Raw genomic sequence first — 15,442 nt, forward strand, 5'->3', positions numbered from 1 at the left:
CTGCTTGATTATTACTACATCAGTTTACAAAAATAAATAATTGCAAACAGTAACCAACAGCTATCACTTGATTACAGCCATACAACGATTATATTGAATTTAAACATGCTTTTTTGTGCTCAACCTCGCCCCCTCTTTGTTGAGAAAGTGGTTATACACGCACATAACAATTAATCCAAAACAAAAACACAGCGTTTCGATCTCAGAATACTCGTAGATACTGGAAGTTAGTAAAATGCCAAATTTCAACTAATATATAAACCACAGTGGCGGATCCAGAGGGGGGGTTCCGGGGGTCCGCACCCCCCCTTTATTTTGGCCGATCAATGCATTTGAATCGGGACATATGTTTGCACCCCCCTGCACCCCCCTTTGCCCTGGGCTAGCACCCCCCCTTTCGAAAATTCCTGCATCCGCCACTGAACCAGAAATGAATTTATCAATGAACTCAAATAGTTTTATACAGTAACCAACAGCTATCACTATATAACGGACATGCAACGAATATATCGAATTTAAACATGTGTTTTGTGACTGATCAAATCTTCCCAAGCTGAGAAAGTTGTATAAAAACATAAAAAATGTTTTTTTTTATATAAAAAGTGCTTGACTTGTCAAATCGGTAGAAAAGTATAAAAATAAGTAGAATAGAAAATACGCAAAACTTCGAATCAAGAGTACTGGTCTCGTAGATATTGAAACTTTTTAGGTTGCATTTCTGTAAATATTGACAATGCAATTTCCCATAGGAACTCCTTTTACGGCTAAAACTGTACCACTTTTACAATGAAGTGTTGAAAAAAATCTCATCCTAGAATTGAAAGTTCATATGCATCACAATTTTTTTCAAAGGTCAAAATATATGGCTGTGCGGCATATTTTCAATATATATTTATATGCCCTGAACTTCTCATGGTTTAAACTAACACTATTTTTTTTAACTACCCCCAGCTCGATTGAAAGGTTACCACAGATTTCAATGTAAACAATATGCACATGTATATTTACTGGTAACATTCCCAAGTCATGTTTCTGTGAGATGGAACACAGAGAGCATGACTGGGAACCAGTATGTAAACATAATTGTCTATGAATATTCAAGATCTCTCCAAAAGAGGCGTGTTTTGAGAAACAACTGTATTTACAAAGTGCAAACTTTAAGCAGATATGCATAATCAGAGAATTGACGGTGCTATTTACAAATCTTCAATTTTCAACTTTTGTACCGTTTAGATATTATTTTTAAAAGCCATGAACTCGATATATTGTCACCATTTCGAGTCGATATTCTTATGACGGGAGATTCATGCATATCAGGACTTGTTATCCTGTCGGTGAATTCGATCCAAAACAAACCTGATATTCACTAATATTTATTTGCCTCGAGTTCACAAGTGATTTTATTCTTCTTTTCAGCCTACACGTCAGAGATATTGTTTGGTGTTGCAGGAGGGATTTGTCTAATTACAATTGTCATAGCTGTATTGATCTACAGGTAAGGTTAAATGAAGATTAGATAGTTTTCTGGGGGAAAATAACAAATAATCATGGTTGATGAATCTGCAAAATTAATTAGCAGACATGGGCTGTGAACTTAATTAATTAAGAGGTCCTTGTTTCGTATTCTAGATTTCTGCTTCTGAATGCTTTTGTTTTTACCTTCTTAACCATTAAAATATATTACAGAAAAGTTGTCGATGTTGAATAAATTTGGTATCTGGATTGTTTTAGAATATTGAGAGATATTTTCCTTTAAGTGAAACGTTTACTTCATATAATTTCTTTTGAGATTAAGTTGGATATATGTTTTTCTTTTTCTTTTCTTATTCAACAATCTACTAAATATATTATGTTAACTATTCATCATTGAAAGTAAAATTGAGAATGGTGTTGGTTAATATGTCAAAGAAACAACAACCCGACCAAAGAGCAGACAACAACCGAAGTCCACTAATCGGACTTCATCGCAGCAAAAAAGTCCCGCACCCGGGGCTGGTTCTCACCTAGCCCCTTAATAAAGTTGTTACATATGTTTACGTTATGCAAATAACATATAATATTGAAAGATATTTCGATGAATCAATCTAAATTTGACTTGGAACAACCAAAGCTTTTATAGATACATAGTTTAATTTTACTCAGTTATATTTATTGTGTATAGTTGTAATTTCAATAAACGATTTGTCTTTTATCAATGAAGGAACTGGAGATATGAACAGGAATTAGCTAGTTTATTGTGGAAACTTGAATGCCGGGATATTGTGCTGGAGAACCAATGTGGAGTTCCAAAGTCTGTCCTTGCTAATGGAAATATTGCTTGGGTAATGTGTTGTTTATTGCTGTCGTAATGTAAATTAACATTACTTGTTAAATAACTCATTAATATTTGCATACTAATGCCCTCTAGACCAGCTTGATAAAATGTGGTACTTAATTGTAAGGCTTTGAAAGATCCTTAAAATATACCTCTTGATAGATTAATCGTCGCAACTTTCGAACCTGCCCTTTTGTTTAGTTCAATAAAATTACAGCTGGCTTTCTGCCAACGGTAATTGAAGACCTAATGAATGCGAATGGTAAAGGAAGAATGTGGAATTTTATACACGTATAAAAAAACGGGTATTATGCAATCAATATATCAAACTCGAGAGACGATACTATTGGTGGAGGATTGAGTCTTAATCAAAAACGTAAATTGGTGATAAAAAAAATCAAAGGACAAAATAAGTTTGACAATCAGCTATATATATCATGATCCACAAAAACACTAAACAGAAAACTCGAGACGGATAAATAAAAAGGAGTTAGTAAACTTAGGTTCTCCATTCAGTTAAATACTTTTTTAGTTTGAAAAAAAAGGAGAAATCATAATTTATTATGTTACTAACATACTGTCTTTGTAGTATCCATATATTTTTAACATACACTTGGTATCGTTGAAAGAATTAAGCGTTTAAACTTAAACACAATCCTAATATATATTTTTAGTTTTTTCTTTGTAGAGGAGCTCTTTGTTCAGAGCTACTAGCCAGCTCTCATTTGGGTCACAAGTTGAAGCGGATTATAGACAATTTTTTACATGTGTTGGGACATTAAAAGGAACTATAGTTGCTGTAAAAATGGTTAACAAGAAAAGTGTGGAGATTACAAGAAATATTCAAAAAGAATTAAAAGTTGTAAGTAGCAATAACAATGATAAAATAGATGCTCTAAAAATTTTGATTACGAAAATTTGGAGATATATAAAATCATTAAAAAGAATTCCAAGTGTTAAGTAGCAAAAAATAATGATCAAATAGACGATACCTGTGTTACTTATACTGACTAAATAATAGAATAACAAGGTAGTTTTTTCTCAATAGCTTTAGAATATTGCAACACAGTAAACATGAGACTTAAACAATGCAGATACCATTTTGAAAACCTAAAGAATAAACACTGAAGCAATATACGTTTTTGTTTACAATTTACTGTTGAACGATAGAAACATAATTTGAAAACTCTCAATAAAAACGTCGCTAAAACGATCTGTTGTCTTAATGTTTTGGAAATAGAAAATGAAAATAAAAAACATATCGAACGCTAGAAAAATTAAGTTCCTCATCAAATCGCAAATCAAAAGCTCAAACACATCAAACGAATGGAAACAGCTGCCATATTCCTGAATTGGTACAGGCATTTCCTTATATAGAAAATAGTGGATTAAATTATCATCATTTGTTTTATAGATGAGGGAACTTCGCCATGATAATTTGAATCCATTCCTCGGAGCTTGTATTGATAGTCCAGTGATCATGATTGTCACAGCTTACTGTTCAAAAGGAAGTCTACAAGTATGTAATTTTGTCAATCAGAAATATACTAAAGTATAAAAGAGATTGTTTTTTTCTTAAATTGATAACAATTGTTTGTACAAAAACTTTTAATTCAAACAGAAACTGTGCTGCCGAGACAATCCAACTTAAATGTAGGTTTTAAACATTTCAGTAAATGTAATTTTCAAGACGATTCATTAGAATTCATCAGATTATTTTGTTTTTACACAAAATGTGCTGTTATTTGACGAAAAGTATAACCTGTTGGAAAAATCATAATGCAAGGAAAAGTTATTTAAGCATATCTAAGGGAAACTGCTGTACAAGTTACGAACTTTATTTGCTTTATTCGACATTTCAATTCGATTGAACGAATATGAGAGTGCCCTTTGCTTAGTCTTTAGTTTTTGTGTTGTGTTTTGAAAATTTACTGGTCTTTTGGTCGCTCAATGGGTAATTGTCTTGGCATTGTCAGTTTGTTTTCTACATTTGAGGTTGAATATCCCTTTGGTATGTTCCTCCTCTCTTAAAATTTCCATGTGCGTGTCTGCATTCTGTTCATAGATACTTAAATACATAAGTAACTTGTACACGGTTGTCTTAGAATTGACTACTTGGTATACAACGAAGGACTTGGAACCCATACATTTCAAGAATCTACGACGTTATTATGTTTTAAAACTCGTCACTGTTTGCCACTGTTGTCAAACATCATATTTATGAGACAACAATAAATTAACTTGTAGGTTTTTTTTAGGATAACAACTTTGTAACTTTAGACAAATAGTGTGTATATCTTCGTTGATGAAATAATATTTTTTTGAAAATGTCTTGTAGGAAAACATTGATTTCAATTATAATTATTTGATATAATAAAGTAAAATAAGTTTTAATATAGACTTCTATTATTTTTGTAGGATGTCCTAGAAAATGATGACATTCAGCTAGATTCAATGTTCATTGCGTCCATTGTATTTGATATAATTCGAGTAAGTTTTTATAAATTTTTCAAATAACATTAACTGTACCAATTTTTTCTGTACAAGATGCGAATTTCGACAATAATGTTTCTTAGGTGATGCTCGATGCCAAAAGACTTGAAAAGCCTAAATACAAAGATAAAGAGATTTACACAAAAAAGGAAAATTAGTGTAGGCTAGCCAAAGCCGGGCAATGTATCAAAACTTGATAACTTTCATGAGGGAGATATATTCCTTAATCTAAATGCTTTTCCATGCTTATGTCAAAAAACGTTATTTTCTGTACCATTATGATATCTTTTACTTGATATTCCCTTGGTATCTTCTTATTTTTTTCGACAAAAATAACACAGAAGCAAAAAAGAAAGATGTGGAATAAAATGTTGTTAAAATCGAAGTTTATCCGTCATATATTATTGACAAAACAACATCGCCGTTAAAGATATTGTTTTCCGCTTATTTCAGTCTTACTTTATTTTAGATTTAGGATTTTTTTAAGAACCATTAAAGACGCTTTCTTTCTGGAAATGCGTTACTTGATCATTGATCCCGATCTCGTTACTGTTTGATAAAGTTACAAAAACTTGATGTATACTCTGCTAATGAATGTGAGTTATACATGTTTTAACTAGTCCGGTAATTAATTTGGAATTGAAGTATTATCTTCGTTATGTATTTCTTTTAAGTTAATTATAGCTTGAATTTGAATATACATTTTAACACATTACAGACCATCTTCAATAGTTATTACCCCTGGTTATCTGATTAATAACATTTCTGTGAGTAGCTGGGAAGTCTGTGATTCAAATTTTTTAGCAACTCCTTCTCAATCAATAACAATATTTCATTGATACATTCAGCAAATTAGTTATACCTAATAACATAACAGTTCTTTAATAGTATTTTCCATCTGATATTTTTTCTATTGTTTGACAGAGCAAAACACGAACTTTGTCATATCTGCAAAATACTTCCTAATCTTTTTTCCGTAATTTCTTCATAATTTACAGCTGGGTTACAATGAATTTTTACAAAAATTACTTAAGGTATTAAATTGCTTTAACCAATTATTTTGTGATCTGAATAAATAGCTCGACTGTCTTTTTTTTCTATTTATTCAATGCAAGTCTATTAATTGTTTTTTAACATATAAAGTAAAAGTTAATTTATTCCTATTAATCCTAATTTATTTTGCAGACAAAAATCCAGGTTTAAAAATTTCCGCTTGCACAATGTGTTGATTTATTCATTTACTGTGATTGTAGGGTCTCATGTTTCTGCACAACACTGAAATAAAGTCTCATGGCAGATTGAAGTCCTCTAACTGTTTGGTGGATAGTCGATGGGTAGTGAAAATTTCCGATTTTGGAATGTGTGAATTTCTAAACGGAGCAATAGAAGACTTGGAAGAGTATGCTTATTGCAGAAGTAAGTTGTGATTCAAGTACCACACACAAACAAATAAAAAAAATCCCTGTGTACATACCCCGCAATGTCAAATCTTTGTTTTATACACAGTTTGACACTCAAAGTATGTTATAATATGAAGTTCATCGTAAGATTTGTTCAATTTAACACCCCGTTATAATAAACAGCTGCGCCATAAGCGCTTGATACGCCCGACGTCTTGTGTGGAAGTTATATGCAATAATCATCAATAGTTTCTGAGAAAATTTTAAGCAATAACCATTTATTGTTTTTGAGACACGGCGGGACATGTGAAACCCCCCACCCTGTTTTTTTTTTTTTTTACAAAAAACTAAATATCACTAAAATAAAATTTTGAATCAAACCAAAAAGTATACAGATCTTTAGATTAATATAACTAAGAAGTGTGTACAGTTTCAAGCAATAATCATAAATTGTTTTTGAGATACGGCGCGACATGTAAAAAAAACATCCCCTTTTTTTACAAAATACTCAATAACTCAAAAATAAAATTTTGAGTCATCACCAAAAAGTATAGAGATCTTTAGATTAGTATAACTAAGAAGTGTGTAAAGTTGTAAGCAAAAATCATAAATCGTTTTTGAGATACGACACGACATGCAAAACCCCCCTCCCCTTTTTTACAAAATACTCAATAACTCAAAAATGAAATTTTGAATCATCACCGAAAAGTATACAGATCTTTAGATAAATATAACAAAGAAGTGTGTAAAGTTTTAAGCAATAATCATGAATAGTTTTTGAGATACAGCGCGACACGTAGAAAAAACCCTCCCCCTTTTTTACAAAATACTCAATAACTCAAAAATAAAATTTTGAATCATCACCAAAAAGTATACAGATATTAAGATTAATATAACTGAGAAGTGTGTAAAGTTTTAAGCAGTAATCAAGAATCGCTTTTGAGATTTTTGAGGTACGTTGCGACATGTAAAAAAAACACACCCCTGTTTTAGTTACAAAGTGCCGTAACTCATAAAGTTTAAATCTTATTTTCACCAAAAAGTATACAGATCATTTGACCATTATAAGAAACAACTATATTAAGTTTCATGAAATTTGGATAAGTCGTTCTCAAGTTACGGTGCGACATGTTTACGCCGGACAGACAGACGGACAGACGGACGGACACCGGACATTTGTATACCATAATACGTACCGTCAAAATTTTAACGGGCGTATAAAAATTAGTAAAAAAACGCTTCATAAGCAATAGATTCGTTATAGATGTAATCAGAGGTGAACAGAATTTTACAATGGTGATTACACCACTATGACTTATATTTTTATGATGAGTTGCAATGGCAATTCCAGGTTAAAGTTTATTTGGAAATAGGGAAACAAATTACGAGAAAATATTTTAAACATTAAAGTAGGAAAATACGATTAGTAGCTATTAGCTTGTGGAGTACTAATTTTGAAAAGTATAACTAGAGAATAAACACTGTAACGACATGAAATTGGTGAAGGCCGTAAGGTGACTAATAGTAACTTACTTCTATGCCATTTGGTCTCCGGATGATAATTATTTTTTCTACATTGCAATCATACCACATCCTCTAGTTTTTATAAACATTGTTTATAAGCACTATTGGGCTTGAGTTAAATTTGTGTCGGTTCTAATTAAAAATACAAAAAATGCACAAGAATATCTTTCACAATTCAATGTTGCATTACACAGAGATTTATTGATTGTATACAAATATACTTGCACAGACGAGGGAAGTATAAGACAAACAAATAATTTGCACTAAATGCGCCAATGCTTCACTGCAAATTTAATTTAGATACACTTCTTACTGCACTGATTACTTATTAGAACCTGCTTCGATTGAATTAAATGTAATTTTATCGGCGTAATGAGTATTTATTTGATAATAACACGTAGTTCATTGCATTTAACAAAATTCCTAGATACAAATTACGGAACAAAAAAGCAATATGAAATGTTATATGGCATGGTTGCAGGTCATTATATGCAGTTAGTCAACTGTAATCAGATTCCAAATAAGAGTTAAGCTATGATTCACACTTCAAACTAATTAATTTAACCTATTAAGATTTAAATTAAAATGTCATGATGGTCTCTAGCCTATGTTAGGCAACAGTAAAATGTGTCCAGTTATATTATCATATTACATGAGAGAGGTTCGTCAAAATTAATTTTAGGTAGAACGGCAGACTTTTATTATTTAATAGTATCATATATGTTTGGCGTTCCAAGTTTTTAATATTGAGGTAACCTGGTGAATATGAAACAAAAACTTGTGTTTGGTATGATCACAACTATCTACCAGCTACCAAAAACCATCTTTGTTGAAACAAATTTGGGTCACCGTATTGTTTCAACAAAGAGCGAATCAAAATAAAAATAATAGCATGAAATATGACTAAACAATAGACGTGTTAAGCAGAATAAAAAAAGTTACTTGGGTTCTGTATGACTTTTTGGAACTGATCGTTCGATGTCAAAGGTTTACAGCAGGGGGAATTGACAAGTTTTTGTGGGTTGTATAAACAGTTTGTTTTTAACCTTTTGGAGAAATCTAAATTTTTCCGTCATTTTGTAAAATTCAAAAAAAAAAAGAAATCATTGTAAAATCTACTCATTGGTAAGTTTGTTTAAGCCCATATGATATTAATATCAGAAATAAAAGGGTTTAAGCCCATATCAGAAATAAAACTCTTTTTTTTCAGCAGGTAACAAAAGGGTTTCAAAAAGATACTTTGAAAGTCTTGTTTTGAAAAATAAATCCTCATAATTTTATTTTAATTCAAACAGGTAACGTATGCATACAAACATAAGCAAAACTAACACAAAGAATATTTGTTATCCTTTACATATCTGTTCATTATGAATTTAGAATTATGATAAGAACATTTTCATATAATTGAAGAGTTACTTTTTGTTATGTTTCTTATTTAACCACCACATGATAATGATAGAAAATTTGTTTGTGATATTTTCTTATATATTTATATTTGTTCAATGAATATACCTTAATTCTAACACAAAAATATTGTTTGTTGTCATTAAAACAGAGAATAAAATAAATGGTAAGATGCTGATACTTAGATTAATCTATGAATATATACATCTTACACAAATTAATATCCCTTCTTTTCATTAAATGTCTGATTTTGCTCATAACTCTTGTATATCTCTTTAAAATAACATTCTTAAGAGAAGCACACAGTTCAGTACACAATCACTTGCTTATAGAAGATAATTCCATGAAATATTTAATTTTTATAAATCGCATACAGTATTTTTTAACATGAAATGCAAGATAACAAGATCTTATAAACTGAAACAGCAAATAGTATTTGTTACGAATAATTTGGACGTACACTAAACGATCTTCTCTATATGGTTGACTGCTAAAGAACATTGCACCGTTTCCATTGTCTTACAGATTTGACTATATACAAAATCTTAACACAATGCAAATGTTTATGAAACAATAATTTGTCATACTCAGTTATTGCTACAGCTTTACATTAATCCAACATAAATATATATGATGTTCTAGATTTCTTATGTTTCTCTGCTGTATATATTTTTACTCAAGATTTGCTGCCTCTAATATACATACAGAAAAATGCACAAACAAACACCTATATGTAGTTGGCGGACAATAAAAATGTCAATAGAACATTGTTTTTGCTCTAAAAAAAGATCCGGTAAGAAAGGATAAATTACAACCTTAAAAGTATTGAACATATATTTTATATGAATAAAGAAAACATTTTTATATGAATAAAGAAAAAAAGACACAAAAATGAGACGACAAATCTGTATATAGCTAAATGCTAAGATAAAATGTGACAATACATCTATGCTAGCTACATATTAACATTAAATATCCAACAAGACTCATTGGCAAGTATTTTGTTTTAAAGTACAGCTGTTTATAAGAAGCAGGCAGAGTGCCATATACATGTGACATATGGGGTTCCAGATTTTATCTATAATTGGCCTAATAGAAACAATAAATGAAAACTGCTCAAAAAATAAATTTGAGTGAGAAAATATGAGTGGTTGCCATGGTAACGGACACATTATTTTTGGTTGTTAAGCGTGGTAAAATCCTTCAAAAATCAGCTAAATCTCCACAATTCAGAGTCTGATTATAATTTTTCATTAATGTTCATATGAAACATTGATATAGTTTTAGCTTCATTTTGGTAAAGATTGCGAAATTATCAAATTTTCTCTGGTGTTTTTCAGAAAAGTGCAAATGTGTATAGAATAGTTAGGCGAATATTGCAGTTTAAGAGCTTAAATGTCCTGAATTGTTTTATAACCGATAGGAAAATGCATAAAAGCTAACGCAAACTTTAAATTAATATCGTCAGGTGTTGTTGACTTCAATTGTTACGACGGAAACACTTATTATTCATAACAACATCCACTTAAAAACTGTATAAATAGAAATTTTCGTTAAAAAATACATAAATAGAGGGTGTTAATTTTCAAATTGGAATATGACTTCATTCTTTGCTTCACTCACATTCTTGTCTGGGTTTTTTTTTTGGGGGGGGGGGGGGGGGTGGTGGTAAAGGGGGAATGGGGTATGTTGATTTTTTTTAAATGTTGCATACAAGTAGATACTTCAAAGGCTCATTGCGTTTGGTCGGACTTTGTTCCGAGTTCATCATCTGATAATATTTTTGAAAGTTAACAGATGATGAACTTTATGGATTGCAATAGTTGGGCCAACCTGGCTTATGGATATGGCCCTAATAATTGTAAGAAAATTCTTAATTTCTTATGGCACACACCCGTCTGAGATGTTGTTCCACCAGCATAAATCACAAAATTGACCTGTAACATAATATTAACAAACCAATAATATAATCATTTTGTCAAAGCATTTCTAAACTGAAACTGAAGTGTGATGAACGGACGGATAGACGGACAGGCAAATTGAACACATTTTAAGTTGGTGGTGACTTAAAAAATAATAATAGTCAATTGGTGATCGCTAGTATCAGAAGTCCGGTATAATGGAATCCTCTTAATATTAACATATCATTAATAACTCCTGTGTTGTAATTCTATCCCGCACTTGGAATTCATGATCTCCGAGATAGACAAATAAATAGAATACATCTGCTAATTTGGAATTGTGCTAACCCATGTAAAATAATTATGCTATTACCGGCAAAATTATCAAATCAAAAATATCAAGCAATATAATTGTATCAATTATGAAACATTCCTTACTATGCGTCGTTCTACATATATCTCATAAGTTCAAGATTCCGATAACATTATATCTTTTTTTTTGTGTGTGTGGTGGAGGGGGGTTCAGCTGAAGCACACTTCTTATCCTTCTGAAATCCCCCTCCTCTCCTTTAAGATAGTAAACATGTAAATAGGTATCATTTTTTTAGGTTGATTCTTCAAAAAAATTGTTTTGCTATTCTCAACGTTTTTTTTAACCTTTACATGAATTAGGCCCCTATTTTCTGTATCTGTCTCTGTAACCTTTATAAAAGACTGCATTAATCCAGAGATTTTGAATGGAACCACTAAGCTGAGAATGTCTGCATAAATACAAGATTAATAACAGTAATAATTTGAAGACAAATTCAACACATGGTCTTATTCAATTAACTGCAACACAAAAACAGCGCAGTACATACCAATCTTATTTTTCTTTGTAATTATCAATGCTTTCTAGTCCCAACAAGTTGTAATCATTCATGAATGACTTTAGTGTCCCATGTGGAATAAAAGAATAAATTTCCAATGTCCCACGCATTGTGCACACATTTGATCGATTTAAGGTTGAAGGGCAAAAACTAAAATTAAAACTTTTATGGCCGCGCCACAATTTTTTTTTTGGGGGGGGGGGGGTTGTAGTAGGTTTAACCCATGTCTGTCAGTACATTTCTGTCAGTACATTATTCGTCACAAAGTTGGTTTCCATTTTCTAATTTTAGTTTGCCTCAATAAAATCTGGTGAAACATGTATACACAATGCTTATTACAACAAAACAGAGATCTAGTTTGAATTTTGTTGTTGTCACTGTTAACTGTATAATTTGCCTTAAATTGCCTGGTTAACTAGAGAAATTTCTAAAAGTGACCATTTGATCTTAAGAGAACCTTTCTGGAGCCCTTTTTTTTTTGTCATACATACAATATTATATTTTTCAACTTTCATGTAGACTTTTAGCTCACCTGGCCCAAAGGGCCAAGTGAGCTTTTCTCATCACTTGGCGTCCGGTTTCCGGCGTCGTCCGTCGTCGTCCTGCTTCCGTCGTCGTTAACTTTAACAAAAATATTCTCCTCTGAAACTATGACAAATTTAACCAAACTTGTCCACAATCATCACTAGGGTATCTTGTTTAAAAAATGTGTCCGATGACCCCGCTTGTGAACCAAGATGGCTGACATGGCTAAAAATAGTACACAGAGTAAAATGCAGTTTTTGGCTCATATCTCTGAAACCAAAGCATTTAGAGCAAATCTGCTATGAAAGAAATTCTTCATTAAGTCAACATCTATCTGCTCTGAAATCTTCAGATCAATCTGGCAACCTGTTGTTGGGTTGCTGTCCCTGAATTGGTCATTTTAAGAAAACTTTGCAGCTTTTGGTTATTATCTTGCATATTATTATAGATAGAGATAAATAATGTAAAGGAAAGTAAGAGCTAAAAAAAGTCAACATGACCAAAGTGGTCAATTGACCCCTTAAGGAGTTATTGCACAATTTTTAAAAATTTTCATGACTTTTTGTAAATTTTTGTTAATTTTTTACAAAATATTTTCCACTGTCACTTCTGGGCCAAGTTCATTGTAGGTAGAGATAATTGTAAGCAGCAAGATTGTTCAGTACAGTTTTAAAGACATGCAAACGCATTACCAACACCAAAGCACAATTTTGTCAGGAATCCTTCCGTGTCCTTTACTTAATATGCACGTAGACCAAGGTGAGCGACACAGGCTCTTTAGAGCCTCTAGTTTTTTTTTTTTTTTTTTATCTTTTCTGGTAATTTAAAAAAGAAGATGTGGTATAATACTTGAGCCAAATCTATTGATCAAACCTTACCTCTCTAACCCAAACTTTGAATTTAGAAAATTAATTACAAAACTTAGAATCAGTGACCATTCATTATTAATTGAAAAAGGAAGGCATTTTAAAATTCCTCTCGAAGAGAGACTTTGCAAAAAATGCAAAGTACGAGATGATGAGAAACATTTCTTAATAAATTGTTCTCATAATTCAAATATTAGATTAATATATTTTAATTGCATTAACAGAGAAAGTAATTCATTTGCTAATCTCACTGACAATGACAAAGTTATATATATACTTAACCCATCAACACCAACACAAGTGAATAAACTAGGATCCTTTATAAAAAAGTCAATGGAACTGAGGACAGGGGACCCTTTAATATTTACCTGAATTTGTATATATATATATTGAGTTACTTAGTTATTGTCTTTATTTGTTTTTGTTGTTGTTATATGTCACAAACTGTAAAGTTTATATGGCAATAAAACTTTGAATTGAATTGGTATAATTGTTAATGAGACAACTCTCTACAAGAGACCAACACGACACAGAAATTAACAACTATAGGTTATCATACGTCCTTCAACAATGAGCAAAGGCCATGTCGCATAGTTAGCCGTAAAAGGTCCATAAAAAAACAATGTAAAAAAATTCAAACATGAACCTAACGGCCGAACTTTTGTGTTGGGTTTATATCTATTAACATAGCCTTCCTTTAGATTTCATGAATTTGTGATATGACATTGAGAAGTTATTGAAATTTATTCTTTGAAAAAACGACGGGCATAACTTGCGCTCATGGTGCAGCTGTTTATTTTTATTTTATGGAATTACACCACTATCGAAGTCGAGGATCAGCCCCTAAAGGTATGAGTACATTTGAACTGTGCTGTATATCTGAGGTAGTTAATGTACACCTTTGCATTGCATTACCCTGATTGTAGCACAGTAATAGCAAAGAGATTTTACCTTTGTTATGTGTGAAATGTTTTTAAAAGACCATTACTTTATATGTTTTCTTTTAGTCTGTCAATCCATCTATCTGTCTTTGTTACATCTGTTTCAGTTTGGAAATGCTTAAACCAAATGTTTCTATTACCGGTTTGTAAGATTATATTTTTAAGTGAGATTTCAAGTTGAGTCTCTTGCTGTTTGAAATTTTTGAGAGTTATTTCGCTAGGAAAATTAGAATTTTGCCAAAATTTCTTATTTTTTTCCCATTTGTTAAGGACATTATATTGTCGGAGCAATACTTTCAAATATTATACGTACCTTTACAAAGCTAGAATGTGCTATTGCAATCCCCATGAAGTTCATCATCTGTTAGTAACATTTCATGAATAATTATAGATTACACGATATATTCAAATTTGTTGAGTCTTCTCAAGGAGCAAAGACAGGACTGAGAGTTAAACAGATTAAAGCATGCAGTTATATTCCCATTAGAAAAATGAAAATTATTAACATAATTATAAGTATTTTTTAACACAAAATCATATTTTATATCTTATGATTGGATGTTGTTATGGGTTATATTTGTTACCATGACAACTGTTGTAATAAGACTTAATCGCTGTATTTTAGATTTAGAGTACATATAAGCTTCTATGTATTTTCATAAAGGTTTGGAAACAATTGGAAACATTGAATTCCCTATACTGCAGAGTTCAACAAATAATAACTCTGTTTCCAAGGGGGGAAATACGTTAATATGGTGATAAAATTCAAGAGAGCTCCACACAATATTATATTTATGTTGGTCAAGTAGTATGCAAACTTTGTTACTACAATGTGAAAAAACTATTTATTTATCTTATTTGCACTTTGCAATAAAAAAAAAACACATGAAAAAAATTGATAATTTCACAAAACTTCATGATGAAAAAATGAAAATATGTGTTTTTTGTATATCTTTTGTATATTTTAACAAAAAATCTAAAGTCGGGTTAAACTGCAATCTGAAGGAAGTGCTTTTCACAGTTTCAAATTAATTAACTAGTTAATATCGATAGGGGATTAATAAAGGAATCAAAAGAGTAAAAAAATATACAGGTCAGTGTGCTTGTTTTCGAGATATAAGCCATTGAAATTTTGGCGGGAAAATATTCTGTCTTGACTTTTCATAGCTTTTATTTTATCATGTTGTCAAGTTTACATTCTCAAA

General features: G+C 31.2%; 1 protein-coding gene across 2 annotated transcripts in view; it reads left to right on the forward strand.

The window, feature by feature from the left end:
• LOC143044740 (guanylate cyclase 32E-like) overlaps nucleotides 1–15,442 on the forward strand; it is a 109,307-nt gene that overhangs the window by 85,049 nt on the left and 8,816 nt on the right. For both annotated transcript variants that reach the window (XM_076216865.1, XM_076216866.1), the window contains exons 10-15: nucleotides 1,417–1,495; nucleotides 2,201–2,321; nucleotides 3,003–3,176; nucleotides 3,729–3,833; nucleotides 4,733–4,804; nucleotides 6,061–6,223. In XM_076216865.1, coding sequence (XP_076072980.1) covers nucleotides 1,417–1,495; nucleotides 2,201–2,321; nucleotides 3,003–3,176; nucleotides 3,729–3,833; nucleotides 4,733–4,804; nucleotides 6,061–6,223 — 714 coding nt within the window. The remainder of the gene's footprint in view (nucleotides 1–1,416; nucleotides 1,496–2,200; nucleotides 2,322–3,002; nucleotides 3,177–3,728; nucleotides 3,834–4,732; nucleotides 4,805–6,060; nucleotides 6,224–15,442) is intronic.

This window comes from Mytilus galloprovincialis, chromosome 9 (assembly GCF_965363235.1).
Source record: "Mytilus galloprovincialis chromosome 9, xbMytGall1.hap1.1, whole genome shotgun sequence".
NCBI classification, from domain to species: Eukaryota; Metazoa; Mollusca; class Bivalvia; order Mytilida; family Mytilidae; genus Mytilus; species Mytilus galloprovincialis.